The sequence below is a fragment of the Orcinus orca genome, chromosome 6 (assembly GCF_937001465.1).
Source record: "Orcinus orca chromosome 6, mOrcOrc1.1, whole genome shotgun sequence".
Classification (NCBI taxonomy): Eukaryota; Metazoa; Chordata; class Mammalia; order Artiodactyla; family Delphinidae; genus Orcinus; species Orcinus orca.
This window is the reverse complement of record NC_064564.1, coordinates 39,835,787-39,853,690: the sequence shown is the minus strand read 5'-3', so window position 1 is coordinate 39,853,690 and position 17,904 is coordinate 39,835,787. Positions and strand designations below refer to the sequence as shown.

The following is a 17,904-nucleotide window of genomic DNA, read 5'->3' as shown; positions in this document are numbered from 1 at the left end:
GACAGGTCCACAGCCACTGCTCAGGATGTCCATCCTGGGAGCCTCTTCCTGTGGATGAGCCGTGTGCTCCCACAGCTGGGGCCAGGCTATTCGGCTCGAAACGCCACAGGCCTCTCTCCCCTGACACCGGCCTTTGCTTTCCATGGCCTCTCCCGCCTGGAACACCCGTCTCGTCCTCTAGTGCCCGGCCTGGAGGAGAGCCAGCCACCTTCGCTCTCAGCCCCTCACCCGCCCGGAGTCCTGTCCAGGCCTGACTCATCAGTACTCCTGGAACTGTGAACCCCTCCTCCCAGGGCATCATCCCAGGCTGGCAGCGAGACCAGCAAAGGAATGCTCGTTTCCTGACCCTGGTCTGAGGAGGAGGGTTTGAACCGGGGTGCACGTGTGACTCGGGGGCAGCAGCTCAGTGGCGGTGCGCGGCTCCGTGCCTGCCTGGGCGGTGGGGGCTTGGCTGTGCGTGGACCAGCGTGTTCTGGCTTCGACTCCACTTCTCTTGCTGCTCCAGCCGCCTGGAGCGTGGCCAAGCCCGGCTCCCAGGTTGGGGCTGTGGCCTAACCCTTTGCCCCCACCCCCAGGCCAGAGGTGCCGGCCAACTTGGCCCCAGCCCCGGGGATTCTCAGCCAAGGAGCTGCAGGGAGGCGGCTCCGACGAGGGGGGCTGGACCTGAGGCAGCCGGGGGCCTCTCCTCTGAGGGGAAATCAAAGGGATCCTGGAGTCCCGGTTTGGGGACCGGAAGGGTGTGGGCAGAGGGTGTGGCGCTGGCCCAGAGCCTGAGTACCCTGTAAAGCCGAAGCCCGCTCCCCTCCCACTCACACTGAGTCCTCACTGCAGTCTAACCCTGGGGTAAACCTCGCACTCCGCGCCTCCCGTCCTGAAGCACCAGGCCAATGCCTGGTCACGTGCCAAGTGGCCTCCTTCGGGCAACCTCCCTGCCTGCCCAGGCTACTCTGCGCTCTGCACTCTCAGCCCTGGCTGAGCTCCAGGCCTGACCTGCTGGAACCCCGGCCTGTGTCTCCTGAATGGCCGGGATGACAACCCCTCCACCCCGAGGATGAAACCCGGCCTCCTCCCCTTCTTGCACCTCTGCCCCGTGGGTAAAGCCAGGCCTGGGCACCCGTGGAAGGCAGCTCCGGAGATGACCCCTGACAGACCTTGGCCCTGCCAGGATTCAGTAGCCTCCGGGGATGACTGGATGCCCCCGGCGTGGGACCTGCCTCACTGGGGCCCCTCGTTCCCCAAAACTCTGCCCATGGCCTCCAGGGAGCTCTACCCTCCAAAGAGGCGGGAAGCCCCGTCCACAGACACACCTGCCTGAGAGATGAGCTGCCTCTCCCCACCTGTCTGGAGAGGGCTGTCTCTCTCCAACTCTAACTGCTTCCCTCCTCCAGGCCTGGAAGGGGAGAGGTCCTTGGACAAGGGCTACCCTCCCAAAGTGGGTCCGGTCCAAGGACTCATGAAATGGTGACGTTTAATGAGAACCCCCCACCCCCGTATATACATCTGTAAAAAATTCAAATACAGCAAGTTACCACTGAGTCAGACTACAGGGGACTGACAGGGCATTAAATACTGCGGGGCAGGAGCAGGAAAAGGGGAGGGTCGTACAAAACAGGGGCGGAGGCGGGGCACTGAAAAGTGTGGGTGCCGGGGGAAGGGGATGGCCGGGCCCCCCCAGCGCCAGGAGCTTATAATCTGATGGTGGCAACAAAGACCCTGGAACAGACAGGAGGCTGGGACAGGAGGCGAGACTGTGATGTGAGGGGCTCCCCTCAGGCCCCCCAAGGGCTCCTGGGAGTCGCTGGCGTTGGAGGGCCCAGCCCCAGGGCTTAGGACGGAGGTGTGGGTGCTCTTTGGTGGGTGGGTTAGCTGCATGGCCCCCTGCCCTGATCAGGGAGGGGGGCCGGCGTGGTGTGGCGGGGCTGGGGGGCGGCAGGCCCGGGCCTGCCGGGGTCTCTACAAATTGTGTCTCGAGAGAATGCCGAAGGTCCTCCTGCCCGTGTGCAAAATAGAAACCAGGGTGTTCAGGCTCAGCTCCGGCCTCCTGCTCCTCTGCAGGTGCGCTGGCATGTCCTCACGGGATGCCGGGCTCTGGGGGGACAGGGCAGGAGGCTGTGAGGGAAGAGGGTGGGGTCGGGGTCCCCTCGGGCTCCCCTCCACCACCCAGCCTCACTCCACTTACCAGATCAGGAGACTGCCGGCAGCGGCGGCAGCGGCAGCCAGGGCCAGGGTGACAAGGACACTGATGAAGAAGGGCGCCGAGGGTCCTCCGCCGCTGCCCAGCTCCCCGGGGTCACAGATCTTCGTGGTAGGCGGGGGTGCCAGGGAGCTGGTGGTGCTGGCCGTGGTCTCTGGGGAACACGGGGGAAACTCAGAGCCGGGCCGGGCCGGGGCTGGAGTCCCACCTCCATCTGGGGTCCACAGGCACACTGCTCCTGCTTCTCCTGTCAGACAGCCCCTGCCTCGCCCATCAGGCAAGTCTTTGCTTCCCCAAGGCACCCAGAGGCCCCCTCCATCAGAGGCCCCTACCGAGAATGTGCAGACAGCAAGGACGAGTGACAGCAGGGGCTGGACAGACCGACGGGAGTGTGCCAGCCGCACAGACTGTGGAGACCCCTGGGGCAGATGCTCCAAGTCCCAGGAGGAGGTGGAGGGAGGCCAGGGGGCGGGCTCACCGGGGGCCTGGGCCTCGGTGGTGAGGTGTCGTGGCTCCTCGGTCCAGGGTGTGGCGTGGGCGGCCACACTCCAGTCACTCCACGTCCCAATCTCATTGTCCTTGGCGGCCACCTGGATGATGTACTCCTTTCCAGCGTAGGCGTCCGTGATGGTGTGCGCCGTGCCATCCGACAGCTCCACCTGCAGCCAAATCACGGGGTGGGAGTGTATAGGGACGGCGGACCCTGGGGGGAGGACACTGAGAATATCCCTGGGAGAGTGAAGACTTCTCCGGGAGGAGACCGCCCCCCCCCCCACCAACAGGGAGCAAAGACAGTCCTGGGGGAGGAGATCTTTAAGTAGATGAGAAATGCCCCGAGGGGAGAGTGAGGAGGACTTTGCTCAGTGTCTTCACTCTGCTGTCACCCCAGCTCTCTCACTAGCCCCAGCCCAGCCCCGACTTCAGTTCCAGCTGGAGGCGACAAGAGGAATGGGGTGAGACAGGCGTAATGTTGTGCTGCCCTCTCCCACTCCATCAAGGAGCTGTTTAAAGGGAAGGTTACAAACGCAGGCATGGAGCTAGGCTGCCCGAGTCCAAATTTTAGCTCCATCCCCTACTAACTAGGTGACTAAGTTACCTAACTTCCACATGCCCTGCGGTCCTCATCTGTAAAATGGCGTTAATGATCGCTCTCACAGGGTTGTAACGAGGACTCAGGCACATGGTGAGCACCAGAGAGACTTCAGCCAGCTCTGTCGTTACCACGGGTTCCAGCTCAGAGCCTGGGCTCCCAGATGCCCAGTGCACCCACCAGCCTGGCCCCGGCGGGGTTTCCCCCTCAGGGTGGCCTCACTTACAGTCATCGCCCTGCCTGAGGTGGAAAAGGGGTGGGGGGGCAGCTCCTGGGGCGGCAGGACAGCAGGACAGCTGCTCCATTTCCTCCTGGAGGCATGGCCACCCCACCCCTGCCCTGGCCGGCCCCATCCTGAGGGTCTCCCCGCACCCTCCAGGCTGGCCTGCCTGTCCGGCGCCCCTCCCAGGCCCAGGCTGGGCTCTGGTTCATCTCAGTGGCACCCGCCGCCTCATTAAGGCGCCTCGTAAACAGGGGCAGCCGGCAGGGGCGGAGGAGGGCCCCCGCCCCCCCCCCCCCCCCCCCCGGCTCTGGGCCACGTCTGGCTTCAGGGCATTTTTGGTCCCTGTTACACTCTTCCCCCAAGAAAACCAGGGTCTGGGCTACCTGACCTGACAGTCTGTGAGCCCATGTGCGTGTGTGTATGTGGATTCGTGTGTGGGCAGCTGGGTCCAAGTGGGGCAGGAAAGCCTCCCAGTTCCTCCAGGGGTTGTGAGCCTGAGATAGGAGGTACTGGTAAAGGCCAGAGTCGGTATGAGAGCCATTTTGGGCCCAGATCTGGGCTCAGTTAAGTTCTACTCCCAGCCCTGGAAGATCGGTGGGCCCCAGAGACTCCCCTCTCCTGGAGTTGGGGCCCAGTTCCACCTCTGGTCCCCCAGGCCCCTTCTGCTCTGCAAAAACCCCCTCTGGCTAAGTAGCCCTAGCTCATTCCGCTCCTTCTCCCTCTTCCCAGGATTTGACCCTCGGGCCTCCTCCTTTGATTCTGTCCCCCGGATCTCCACATCTGTCTTTCCCCAAAGGGAGAGGGCCATGGGGAGCAGATCAAATTACCACCTCATTGGTGGGCTTACGGTGGGCAACCAACCATACCTCTAGGAATGTAGCCTAGAAGCACAGTGCCCTCCTGGAAGCCACATCTCCTAGGCCTGGGCCCTTCTTGTTAGGTTGTCACTGATCCCTTAATCCACCCCCTTAAGAGAATGGCTCCACAACTGTCAGGAATTCCCTAGTTGCTGGCATCCGCCTTTCCTAGGAGTCCTCCATCCAGTCTGTGGCAGCAGACATCAAACATGCCCTCCCAGCCTTCCTGCTGAGTTAGGCCCAGAGCAGAAGATGCAGGGAACCCATGCTGGGTCCCAGTACTCACCTCCCCCTTGTCCATGCTGAGACAGCCCCTGCCAGACCTCATGGTGCCCATTCTTGTGTAATTCCTGACCTGTATCTCTCACATCCTCCTGAAAATCCAAGTGATGTTTTTCTCTGCTCTCCCCTCCACTGCCCCTCCCAATCATACACCTGCCTCTCTCCAAGCTTAAGGACTGGGGAGAGTCCATTCTGTTCAGAGCAAAACTCAAGTTCAAAAGAGCCATAAATCTAGCCAACCACAATACCAATGTGACATGGAGCAGGGATAACTTGTGCCACAGGCCACTCATGTTCTTGCCACAGAGCCCACATATTTTGCTCTGCCCGCCTCAGCGTTGGGGTCAGCTCTGCCCACGGTGCAGGCCAGTGGGTGGCCTTGGCATGTTAGTCACACGCACGTAGGGAGCATGGTTCCTGCTGGGGGCCACGTGTGTGCGTGCATGTTCCCGTGTGTGTGTGGTAGGCAGTGTGCCAGGTCCACTGCAAGGCGTGTGCACTGCGACGCGCAGGGCTGCTGCCTGTAGCTAGTTAGCAGGAGGGGGGGCTTGTGAAACTAGACCCTGGTTATTAGCGATGCATTAGTCGCGGGCAGCTGGCCAGGCGGGAGGGACTCCGGACTCTGTCAGGGAACATATGAGCATGTAAGCAGCCTTTGTGGGAGCCAGGCCTGCAACCAGGACAGGCGCCCTGGAATCGAATTACGCGCTTTAAAGGCCAGCTGGGAGAGGCGCAGGAGGAGATGAGGTTGGAACCAGGTGGATGCAGTGGGGGCACAGGTTGACCCTGGGTGCCAGCCTGGGTTGCCCCAGGGCGCACCTTCCCAGCCCCAGACCTAGCCCACAGCCCTATGGGCCACATAGCGCCCACAGCCCTATGGGCCCAGGGCCCTCAAGGAGAGAGAAACTCAAGTCTGCCCCAAGCCCCTGGCTGCTCCCCAGAGCTCGCTCTCGTAGCTTGATCAATATCCCAGACCACAGCCCCCTGTCCACTGCTTCGTTCCCGGTCCAGACCACCTTCTGACCCATAACTTTAAGCTGACCTCTAAGGTGGACTTGACTTTGGGGAGCCATGACACTAATCACGGCCTGAGCTCACACCCTGGATTGAGCTTGACTCTATTGCCTGATTCTGACCCCTTGAGCCCATCTGTGAGTCCTTGAGGACAGGGACTATCGTGCCCCTTGGGTCCAGCACAGGCTCAGAGCCTGGCCCAGAGTGTAAGAGGGAGATGTCTGATCAGGGCTGAAGCCAGAGGTAAGAAAAGGGAAACACTGCCTGCCATCTGCCTCCCGGCATTTCTCTCCACTACCATGCGGAGCCACAACGACAGATGCGTTCCTGTTGCCCTAATGGGGGTCACCAGGAACCCCTAAGGACCTTAGATCAGGACACCTCCCTCAGCTCCATCCATCCTTCCAGGCCCACCTGGTCCCTTCTTTCCCCCGGAAAGCCTCTCTGACTGCCCTCAGGCTTCACATGGGAACAGCCGGCAGCAGGGATACAGGGGCCTCCCACACCGTGCGGCTCTGATTCAGGCTCTCGGGATCTGGGCAGGGTACTCACATGCTGCCACTGGTCCAGGATGAGGGGTCGATAGCGCAGAAAGAACTTGAGAGGAAAGGACTCGGGGTCAGGCCAGGTCGAGGGGGTCTGCCATGTCACCTCTAGCCGGCGAGGGTTGCTGGGCACTGGCCGGGCTACCACGTTTTCTGGAGGGTCAGGCTTCACTGTTGAGGAAACACAGCTTCAGTACCACACTGATCTTTTGGAACAACCCCATTTCGTCAACCCCAGCCGCCATGTCAACCAATGCACATCAGTAATCATCGCTCTTCTCTGTTGTCCATTTTGGCAACCACCGTTAACAACCATCTCATTACTTCCACCTTTCACATCCCTGTCATCGCCAATGACGGTCACTACAGTCACTGTCACCAGCTCATGATATCAACATCCTAAATTTCATCCCATCATCAACCCCATCCTCATGATGACCAGCACCCCAATTACTAAGCCTATGTCATGCCCTACCACGACCCTCGTCATCACCTGGATCACCCCAGCCTGTACCAGCATCACACACTGCCCCAAGCCTGGCTTTTCACCTCAACTTTTCCAGCTCCAAACCAAGACACGGCCTAGCTTGGAAGAGGCTGGGTTTGAAGCTGCTTTGTGGGTCAAAGGTAAAAGACAGTCCACAGGTGTTGCAGATCTGGGTTGGAAGTGGGCTGAGAATCTGATGAGAGCATCTAAGGGCCCAGCTCACATAGCAAGAGACTGGCTGGGGATCCAGCCATGCTGGGGTGGGGGCAGGCGGAGGCACAGGGTCTGGCTGGGATGGGGCAGGGGCGGGCAGAGGGTCTGGCTGGGATGGGGGTGGGGGGAGGGCGGTATCTGTCCCAGTCCTGTCTCCTGTTCTGACACCTCGTTCATCACAGGCCGTAAGGAAGCCATTAGCGTGGAGGGGGGGGCGGTGGAGGCTGCAGCTGCACAGGGGTCTGGCCCAGCCTGCCCCCCTCCCCCTCCTGCATGCTCTGGGAGCCAGAGAGACGATGGGAAGAGCCGCTGGAGAGGTCTCTTGGCCCCGGCAGGTGAAGGACATCCACTCAGATGTTCACGGGTATATGCATGCCACGCACATGTGTACACATTATACGTTCCACATATACCTGGGCACACAATGTGGACACCCCCACCAATGCTCATATACACGTTGGCAAACATCCACTTACTCCCACTGGAGTATGCAGCGGGGACCCGCCCCCTCCCCACGCACCAATGGTGAACTCATCGAAGGTGATAGCTGTGGTGTTGTGGCCCAGAGCGTTGCTGACACTTATCGAGACCTTGTACTTGACGGTGGAGAACAGGTGCATGTAGCGGATGTGGCAGCGGTTCTTGAGGGCCGGGTCCTTCTCACAGACCATAATCTTGGAGCCATGCCTGGGGAGGGATGAAGCCCAGGCACCGTTACCAACGTCAAGGTCGGGTAGGGCAGAGGCTGGGGGAAGGTCAAGCCCAAGGCTGGGCTAGGGTCTGGACTGAGGGCATGGTGGGGGGCCGGGGGAGAGGTCAGAGGTCAGGGTTGGAACCAGGTCACAGGTGCATCTACTCACAGCACAGTCACATTGAAGGTGTTGGGGATGTAGGTGGGAGTGGGCAGATGCCAGCTGCAGTAGAAGCCCTTGGGATAAGTGTTGGAGCGGCAGCTGAGTACGGGCTCCCGCGGCGGCACTGGGGGTGAGGACAGCACAGTCAGGACATTCTTGGAGCCCCCAGTCCCCTGCGTTAGTGTGGGGACAGGTGGGCCCCAGAACCCCAGCTCTCCCCCTTCAACCCATCAGCAATGCCAGAGATGGCGGGGGGAGGGTGCTGTCAGCGAGGGTCTGAGGCTTCCCAGGCCACAGAGAGCCAGATGTTTAATTAAAGGAAAACAAGGGCTGTATGGAGAGAGCCCCCCCCACCTGCTCAATGGAGGCGGGAACGTGGGGAGCAGGGGGCTGCAGGCCTCAGCTCATCGATCACAGGATGGAGGTGATGTCTGGGGGAATCGACCCCAGCCCCAAATCTCCTGCCACACTGCGTCCATTTCCAGAGGAAGATTGTGCAACAGAGGCCAAGGGGGGTTCTTGACCGGGTCCTCTGGTTGGTGGGGTGATCAGGGTGCACTCCCTGGAGAAGAGACATCCCAGGCTTCCCCTCGGGAGAGAATGAGAAACACGAGGACAGGCCTGGTGGCTCCACATGAACGACAGCACTGGGCGGCTGTTCATATGCATACATGTCACATACGTGTCTGTGTGTGACGTGAATGAGTGACGTGTGATGGAATGTGGGTACGTATGTAGGAATGTCTATGTGTATGGCTCTCAGAGCACATGTCTATGTGTGACTGTGTGTGTGTGCAGAGAGGAAGCTGCTGTTCCCTTGGTGTGTACCTCACCCCAGCCCCAGCCCCCAGCTTCTCCATCACAGACCCCTAAGGAAGCCCTTTAGGAAACTTCCTTGGTGATGCAGTGGTTAAGAATCCACCTGCCAATGCAGGGAACATGGGTTTGAGCCCTGGTCCGGGAAGATCGCACATGCAGCGGAGCAACTAAGCCCGTGCGCCACAACTGAGCCTGCACTCTAGAACCTGCGAGCCACAACTACTGAGCCCGTGTGCCACAAATACTGAAGCCCATGACCCTAGAGCCGGCGCTCCGCAACAAGAGCAGCCACTGCAGTGAGAAGCCCGTGCACTGCAACAAAGAGTAGCCCCCACTCGCCACAACTAGAGAAAGCCCGAGCGCATCAACGAAGACCCAACGCAGCCAAATATAAATAAATAAATAAATTTATTTTAAGAAAGAAAAAAGCAGCCCTTTATGTGGTCAGCACCTGCCTTTACTCTGGGGAACGCGGAGGGCCAGAGAGGGATGGGAACCTACCTGTGGCCACACAGCAAGCCAGAGCTGGTACTAAACACCAGGACGGGGATACCCACCAACATGACCACACACACATACTTGGGAAGTCCTCTCTGTTGTCTAACCACTCTTTTTGCTGCTGTGAGCACTTAGACCAGCTGTCCCACCCTCGGGCATTCGGTAAGGCATGAGGACAGCCGGCTCAGGTTCCTGGAAGGAGGCAGCTTCTGTGATCTGACCCAGGCAAGGCATGTCCGTCCACGGCTCCAGGGACACTGACACCTCCCTCCTGTGCCCCCCCACCCCGCCCTCTGCCTGACAGGTGGACAGGAAATGGGAGGGGGGCAGCTCAATAAGCCAGGGACGGTGAGGGGGAGTGCATGTCCACGCTTGCTGAGTGGCCGTGGTGAGACTTGGGGAGCCGTGGGCTTCCATCCACAGTGTGCACGGGATTGTGAATGGCTGTGTGTGACTGCATGTACACGTCCAGTACATGTGAAGTATGTATGTATTGGGGCCGAACCCCCAGGGCCCAATCTGGCTTTGCAGCAGGAGAGATGAAGGCGTCAGAGAGGCATGAGGGGAGCTTGTATGTGGCAGGTGGCGTGGGCTACGCTGTGGGCAGAGGTGGCTCCAGCCCCTGGCCTGCAGGGGAGAGCTGGAGGCCAGCTGAGCCTGCACGAGGGGCAGCCTGCTTTCTGCCCGCTGCCGCCTGCCTCCCCCGGGAAGCCTTCCTGGCCCCACGTCCATCTTGTGTCTCTTCCATGTTCATTCTGCGCGCCTCACGTACGCCGTGCCTATCTGCCCAGGGACACAGAGGCATGGTGGGGGGGTGGTGGCCAAGGACACAGGAAGCGCCTCGTGGGGGCCTGTGGGCCAGGCCGGAGTTGGCAGCCACCCCAGGAGGAAAGGACATTCCGAGGTTGGCTGAGAAGCCTCCACTGCCCCCTCCTACCACCACCCTCCCTTACCCCCAGCTTCAAAGGAGAAGGGCACTGGGCGGGGGGCGGGGGGGGGACTGAAGCCTGCAGAGTCAGCTCCCTGCCACCTGGGACTCTTCGGAGGGCAGAGCGGGCCATGGCACTGGACTCGCAGGCCCCCGCCCCCGCCCAGCCTCCCCACTGGCTGGTTTCCTCCATTTCCCTCTGACCGTCCTGTCTCCCCTCGGACCCGTCTCCCCTCAGACATCCCCCCCAAAACCAGTTCCCCTCTCTGACTGGGCAGGTCATGGGGGGCGAGGGGGAGGGCAGGCAGGGCTTTGTCTGTCATCTGGCTACTCTTGCCTGGCCCTGGGCCCTGAGTAGGGAAGGGCTTGGGTTTCCTGACAGGGACCAGGTTTCTCAGAGGGAAAAGGAGGAAAGAAAAACAAAGAAAAGGAAGAAAAGGAGTGACTTGCTGCAGCTGGAGCCCAGCTGAGCGGCCGGGTGGGCGGAGGTGGGGGTGCTGAGAGAGACCAAGTGTGAGGCTGTGGGACAGTATGCAGTGAGGAGGCCTGCTGGGAGCGCGCTGCAAGTCAGGGGAGAAGCTGTTTGTAAGCGACGGCCATTGTGAGGCTGTGTGCGTAACTCCGAGAGGCTTCCTGTGTGTAACTGGGACTCGGCAGCAGTGTCACTGCGATTGGCTGTGCGTGGCCGGGTGACTGCATTTGTGTGGGGCTCGGGGTGAGGTTGTGTGACTTAGGGATTGTCTACACGTGTGAGGCTGTGTGGCTGAGGTCCTCTGTGCAAATGCGTGTAAAGGCGCTGTTGTGTGTGAAACGGTGACAGCAGGACTACAAACCTGAGACACTGCGTATGAGACGGAACTTGTCTGAATGCATTTTTCGAATGGTGGGTGTGGGAAGCTGCCCAGAATTCCAAGTGTGTGCACACGTATGAGCTGAACACCGTGTGAGAGCGTGCTAGAGGCTGTGTGTGAGCAAAAGCCCATATGCATACGTGTCATGATATCACATACAGGCATGCTCCTGGATGCCCAGACTTCCTGAGTTGCCCTCATGGGGGCTCCTGAGATGCCCAAGTGACAGCATCAGCCCGTAGCAGGGTGTCCCTGAGTCCCACACGGGGGCTGTGTGTGCGTGTGCATGCGTGCGTGTACCCCCGCTGGCCCAGGATTTGTTTGTTTTCCTAACTGGCTTGTTTTTCCATGTCCAGCCCACCAAACCGCATGTTTTTCCTCTCATCTCGCCAGCCCGCCTGGGCTGGAGCCCCCGGCATGCACGAGACCTGCCCGCCGGCTCAGAGAGGAGGAGGGGCAGGCTGCCCACACCCCTGGCCAGGCCAGATCAGGCCAGGCGGGGCGGGGTGACCCTTCCAGCTCCAGCCCTGCCCGGGCCGCACCCACACTCCTCCTCCTGCCCGGCATTCAAGGCCCACGGCCTGTGCTAACCTTATCTCGTGACATCCCTCAAGGCACCCCAACTTCTGGACTCCTAAATGCCCGCCTTCTACCCGACTTTTCTCCCCAATTTCTTCTTCAACCACAGGCTGCTCTCTCCTTCCCCACCAAACAGAGCTGAGGAGGAAGCGATGCTGAACTAGGGGTTCGGGAGTTCCTGTCCTGACCCATCAAATACAAATATTTTAAAACTGGACAAAGAACTGTCTATTTAAAATTAGTCACTTAATCTCTGATTTATTTCAGCTTAAAATCAGAATGACATGGAATTAGCAGTGTCTAAGGAAACAAAAGGATGCTACTAAAAGGAACCTTGCGATCCTGTTTCCTAATGTGGGGGATCCTTTCATCACCCCGGGTAGGGGCCTCCTTGCTGGTTGTGACCATCTGCCTGAGGGCAGGAAGGTGGGTCAGGAGGAAGCGGTTCAGGGATCAGCCTGGTTAAGGGGACTTCCAACGGAATATTTTTATGGTCAGGTTCCCTTGGAAATAGAGACATGAAAATCTTACATGTTTAGGATAAATACTGAATAATTTTTAGTTTGAATGGCCCACAAATCAGGGGTAGCTCTGTCCTGTTCTCTGAGCACTGGCGAGAAGGATAATTTGATATTGAGTGTTGCCAAACCCAGTCTGTTGTTACTAATATAAAGTGACTGAAACAATCATGGTTAATGTCCCCTGTTCCTCTGACCAACTCTTTAGAAGGAAACAAGGCAATGAGAGATACGTATCTGTAACTAATGCTACAGCCAACTCATGGCCAGCTCTCCTCTGACAGGCAGGGCCTGGGGAGTGGTCAGCACTATATATAAAAGGTCTGGGGCTTCCCTGGTGGCACAGTGGTTGAGAATCTGCCTGCCGATGCAAAGGACATGGGTTCGAGCCCTGGTCTGGGAAGATCCCACATGCCGCGGAGCAGTTAGGCCCGTGAGCCTCAACTACTGAGCCTGTGCGTCTGGAGCCTGTGCTCCGCAACTAAGAGAGGCCGCGATAGTAAGAGGCCCGTGCACCGCGATGAAGAGTGGCCCCTGCTTGCTGCGAAGACCCAACACAGCCAAAAATAAATAAATAAATTAATTAATTAATTTAAAAACTTATTAAAAAAAAAGTCTGGGCTCTGGTCACAAAGGGCAGCTGTGGGTATGGCTGCAGGCATTACATCTAGACCCAATCCCCTTCCAATGACCTCTCAAAGAAAACCGAGTCATCAGGAATGGGGGCCCAGAGCCACCAAGGCCCAGCCATCACATCCAGCCTTGTCCATCCTGAGGACTTCTGGGACTCGAACTGAGAAGACAAGGGTATGGGTGACTTGTACCAAGTTGGCCTCATACTCCTTGCATGCCACTCAATATATGGCCTTTTCCCCATGTAAGGGCCCAGGGCTAGGCTGCGTGGTCCACTTCTAATGCACCCTGTAGTGGGCCAGGGAGGACTCTGGTGGGCTGATCCTGCATATCTCAAGCTGGCCGACAGGGGTCACTCCACCCTCGGTTTGCAACTAAGGCGTTTCGTGACGACTGCCATCTCTCCAGTTTAAACACATAAAAAAGCTTTTCTGTGGGGAAAGGAACAGCCCTACCGAAACATACCTGTACCTCTCCTCTAGCCCCACTGACACGTCAGTGTTGTGGCGGACCCCGAGCAACACTTCAGCCTAACATTTCCCACGGTTGTCCACACCAGTCTCCTGATAGTGGGGAAAGGGCCTGCTCCCAGGTCCCTCAAGCATCTCCTCCCCTCAGTAGCTCCCAGGAGTAAAGAAACCATCTTCAGACAGTGGGGTGCATCACCCAAGTGGGATGAGGCCGGAGAAGCTTGAATCCTTGGCTCAAGAAGAAAAGAAACTATTTTCAGAGTATTTACTCTGTCAGTTGGTGCCTCTGGCTGAGCTCCAGAGGCCTGCCCAGACGACCGCCAGCAACACTGATAACCTCACCGTCCCGATTCTGCAAATGCCTCCTCGGAATCACACTCACCTGCTCTTCCTTCTACCTTCCTGCCGGCTCCTTGGGATCTTTCATCTCTTTTTGTGGCTCGTTTCTTCCATCAACCCCTTTTACAGTGAGGGTCTTCAGGGCTGGGTTCTGGGTCCTCTTCTCTCCTTACCCCACAATCTCACCCTTGGCCATCTCACCCCCTCCCAAAGAGTTAATGCTGACAACCCCCCCAAATTCCCATCTCCAGCACAGGCCTCTCCCCGAGTCCCAGACCCTTAGATTCACCGGCTACCAGCCATCAACTCCCGGCTGTCCCCCGGGGACCACAACCCAACATGTCTATAGCAGATGGTGGTGCCACAGATCCCTCACCCGTACCCGCTGACCGCTTCTGCAGTTATTTGCCTCAGAGCTTTCTTTGGCCACCAAAACCTGCATTGCCTGTCAGGGCATCAGGCCAAAAGTGCTGGGGAATTAAAGCAGCCCCACCCCGACCCCTTAGTGTATAAGCATCTGAGGCCCCGCACTCCCCAGGCAGGAGAACTCTGAGGCATACATTCTGCCTCGGCTCCCACGGCTCCCCCAGCGGGTTAAGCGCCAGTTGCCCAGAAGCAGTGGCTAGATAACTCCCCCTTTACTGGCTAGCTTAACTTTCTTTTCTATCACTTTCCCATTCCCTTGTGATGTTTCTGTCACCTGCCAAATAGACCACCTGTATGCAAACTCTCACCTGATTCTAGGGAAACCAAAACTGAGACACCGTGTAAACGGAACACGCCATCTCCTCCTCCAGCTGACCCTTCCACCTTGTCTCTGTTGCAGCGACTGGTACCACCAGCCGTCTTGACTCCTCCCCCTTTCTATTCTCCTGTCCTCCCTACCTCGAATCCATCACCAACTCCTGGAGGTCCAATCACCCCCTCTCAACTTCCCCAACTCTATGCCCCGGTCCTAGGTCCCCCTCATCTCTCCCGCATCCCAGCAACAGCCTCCTTCCTGGCCCTGCCTTTGCCCATCCACCTGCCTCCCCTCAGCACAGAGAGAGGGACCTTTTAACAACATGACTCTGATCGTGTCACTCCCCAGCTTCTAGGATCATGATCTGCCCCGTCCCCTCCTTCAGCAACCTTCTGCCATTTATACCAACCCAAGTGGCCTTTTCATGCCCTCCCAGCCTCTGAAACCTATGGTCACACTCAGCTCTCTGCCAGAAAGAACTTTTTCAGTGTTTCTTCCAAATCTTCCAAGTCTCCATGTGCTTCACACTCCAGGAAGCCCTCCTTCTTCCCTGGAGCTTCCCAGAGTGCCACACCTCTACCTGCATAACCGTATACCCCATTTTCTTCCCTAAGGTCCTCAGGGCCAGACCCTGTGAGAGGACACAGTGGAGTGAGGCCACTCCAGCTCGGAGCTGTGACTCTAGGATTCTTCCCCACCAGGCCCCAGGTGGGCCATGCCTGCCAGCCCTCCTGTGCCCATCTTGTCATAGGGAACAGGATTTTAGGATCTCAAAGATCTCCAGTGGGGGTGGATACAAGTGCAAAATGCCAGGGGTCCGCACTCGGGGTGAGACTGGGCTCAGAGGTCAGAAGAGCAGGCTCAAATAGGATCAGAGGGCAAGGGTCAGGGCCTCCACCACTACCACCAGGAAGGGGCTTTGAACCGGGCCAAGGGTCTGGGCCTCGTGGACAACGCCCTTGAGTGAAGTGGGAGGTCAAATGAGGGGTGCTGGGAGTAACACTTACAGCCCACATTTAGGAGGACTTGGTGGCGCAGGTGCCAGGAGTCGCGGTGGAAGCAGGCGTAGAGGCCGCTGTGGCCCAGTTCCAGGCCACGGAGCACGAGCTGAGAGCCGTTGAGCAGGTCAGGGGCCAGGTCTGTCCCATTCACCCGCCACGTCACAGCTGCATCCCAGTTCGCCGTCCCACACGGCAGAGTCACGTCTGAGCCCAGGCGTTCATACTGCACGTGGGGTGTCTCTGTGGGGGCCGGGCAGGGCACAAGGCAAAAGCCACAGGTCACAGCCCCGCCCAGCACCCCCAGGCAAACGTGCACGGATGAGAGCCCGTGAATGTGCGAAAGTGAGGAGTCCAGGCCGAGACGCTATGAGTCTCACGGTGTGAGTGTCCTGGGGAGATGAGGGGTATGCAAAATTCCTGTGCGGCCGTACAAGGGTACAGGCATGTGAGTGCCTCCAAATTCGTACGTGTGTGTGCATGTCTGGGGACTGTGTGTGTGTGTGTATGTGTAGAGAGTTTGTGTAGCATGCTGGGAGAGAAGACCCAGTTCACCTCCAGTCCCCAGGTCCTTTTAAAAGTTTTCCTGACCCCCATGACCCCAACGTCTTGCCACCAACAGGCCCAGCTCCAGTCACTGACATCTGCTACCCAGGCAAGCTGGGGCTGAGGGGCCCCTCTCCTGAACTCCTCCCTCTGTCTCTTCCCATCTCTTCATCTTCCCCATCCTCGTCTTTCTGTCCTGCCTCTCTCCCTCTCCCTGACTCTGAGTCCCTGACAAGTCCCCCGCTCCCAACCACACAGGGCTGGGGCAGCAGCAGGAGAAGGGAGAATGGGCAGGGTCCCGGACAGGAGCCCTAGGGAACTCCTAGCAGCTGTCAACATCATCATGAGGCAGGAACTGCTCAGGGTGTGGGTCGGGGAGTGCTGGGACTGAGGGAGCTCTCTGACCATTCCTCTCTTGCCCCCAGGAGGGGCCTGTCAGAGGCAAAAGCAAACCCCAGCCCCGGCCTCGGCAACCCAGGCGTAATGGACAGAGCCCAGGAGACTGGAGTGGAAGGGCCGGAGGGAGCACCTGTCGAGAGGCAGCGCTAGGTGGTGGGGGCGAGTGGGACAGAGGAAGTCTAAGGCATCGGTTCTACAGACAGCCCCAGAGAAGCGGGCACCAGGAGATGCGAACCTACCCTCCTCATCCTGCCCCCCAAGCCTGGAAGAACAGATGCTTCCCTGGTCCCAGCCAGATCTGTGGAGTGAGGGTGGGAGGGGCAGAGCGAGGGGGAGGGGGGCGGGGTGGTGGTGGCAGCGGTATGCCTTGTTAACACTCCTTCACATTTCCCCTCCAGAGAGCCACCCTGCCTAGCTGGGGGATTTTCAGAGGCAATTCCTGTTAACGAGCCAATTAAGTTGGGCCAGTGGCCTCTTAATTAGACTTGTTAACACCACCAGGACTGCAGGGGGTAGGGATACCCCACCCCACCCCACCCCACCCCCGGCCCCATGCCGCCGCCCCCTTCCCTCCTTTATAGACCCCTCCCCAGTTCTGCTTTTCTCTGTGCTGAAACATCTGTCCCTGTTTGCTGCCTCAGTCACCCTCCCTGGGCCGGGGATCTCCAGCTCTCTCCCCCGCTGCCTGTCTCTGTCTCACCCCTCTCTGAGCCTCTCTGTCCCTGTCAAAGGAGAGGGAAGCAGGAAACCCAGCCAGCCCTGACCACTCGTCTGTGGGGCCTGGGACCAGCCGAACAGAGGATGAACAGGCGGAAGGGTGGTGGCCGGGGGGCCTTGGAGGCCACAGCTGTGAGGTTGGACCAGAGACTGACTGGGGGCCTCCCTCTGACCAGAGGCCCAGTGTCCACGGCTCAAGCCATAGAGCCCCCCCAGTCCACCAGCCCTAGCCACGGAGCCCCCCTCCAGCCTCCCTTCCAAAAACCTGGAGCTTCCAGGAAACACGCCAAGCCCCTCTCTCTGCACACACACCGCCCGCCCCCCCCACCCCCGCCCCAGCAGAGAGACTGCATCCAGCGGCCTGAGGAGGAGGCTGAAAACTGACCGTGGTGGAGGGGGCGTGGCCAACACGGTCCCAGCAGCAACACATCGACACTGACCAACAGCAGCTCAGAACTAACACGGCCCCAGTATGGGCCTTTAATACTGGGGGGCAGGTACAAGCCGCAAGATGAGGAAACCAACCCAACAGCACAACGAATGCAATGGCAGTGGGGTAACACGTGGGGAACCCTGTCTGCCTCACAAAGGAAACGGAAACACAACCTGACGACAGTGACAAACCAACCATGTAAGGGCAGGGCAGGAATGAAAAAATGACAACACAATGACAGATGACAACTACAGGCCACAACGCAGAGGCAGAGGGGGTAATGTGACATGACAATCACACAGTGCCACAACTGCTACAATACACACAGCCATGCAACAGCTCCAAAGATGGCAGTGATTTAATCCTTTGTCTCTGGACAGCTTTCCTCCCACCCCGTGGGTGCCCCTACTGATGTGCTGTCCATTTCAGAAATTAAATCAAGCAGCAGGGGGAGGATGGGGTTCTTGGCCCTGACGCGGTGACAAATGCTCCAAAGGAATCAGCTGTGAAAAGGTTGTTAGAAGCCAGGATAAGAGACAGAGACAGGATGAGGTCATGGACATCGAAAACACACAGGGATAGAGCTGACAGCTCCCTCACACCTGTGCACATGGGCTCACATGGGGACCACACGCCGGAAACAGTCCCCCCAGGTGTCCTAAGCAACTTCACATC

The 17,904-nt window shown here is 58.7% G+C and overlaps 1 protein-coding gene across 1 annotated transcript in view; it reads right to left on the bottom strand.

Moving 5' to 3' along the window:
- Window positions 1–1,451: 1,451 nt before the first annotated feature.
- CNTFR (ciliary neurotrophic factor receptor) overlaps window positions 1,452–17,904 on the bottom strand; it is a 38,235-nt gene continuing 21,782 nt past the window's right edge. Inside the window, exons 4-10 of the mRNA XM_004275107.3 lie at window positions 15,144–15,377; window positions 7,766–7,883; window positions 7,426–7,592; window positions 6,213–6,376; window positions 2,673–2,853; window positions 2,180–2,348; window positions 1,452–2,088 (exon numbers count right to left, since the gene is read on the bottom strand). Coding sequence (XP_004275155.1) covers window position 2,088; window positions 2,180–2,348; window positions 2,673–2,853; window positions 6,213–6,376; window positions 7,426–7,592; window positions 7,766–7,883; window positions 15,144–15,377 — 1,034 coding nt within the window. The 3' untranslated portion in view covers window positions 1,452–2,087. The remainder of the gene's footprint in view (window positions 2,089–2,179; window positions 2,349–2,672; window positions 2,854–6,212; window positions 6,377–7,425; window positions 7,593–7,765; window positions 7,884–15,143; window positions 15,378–17,904) is intronic.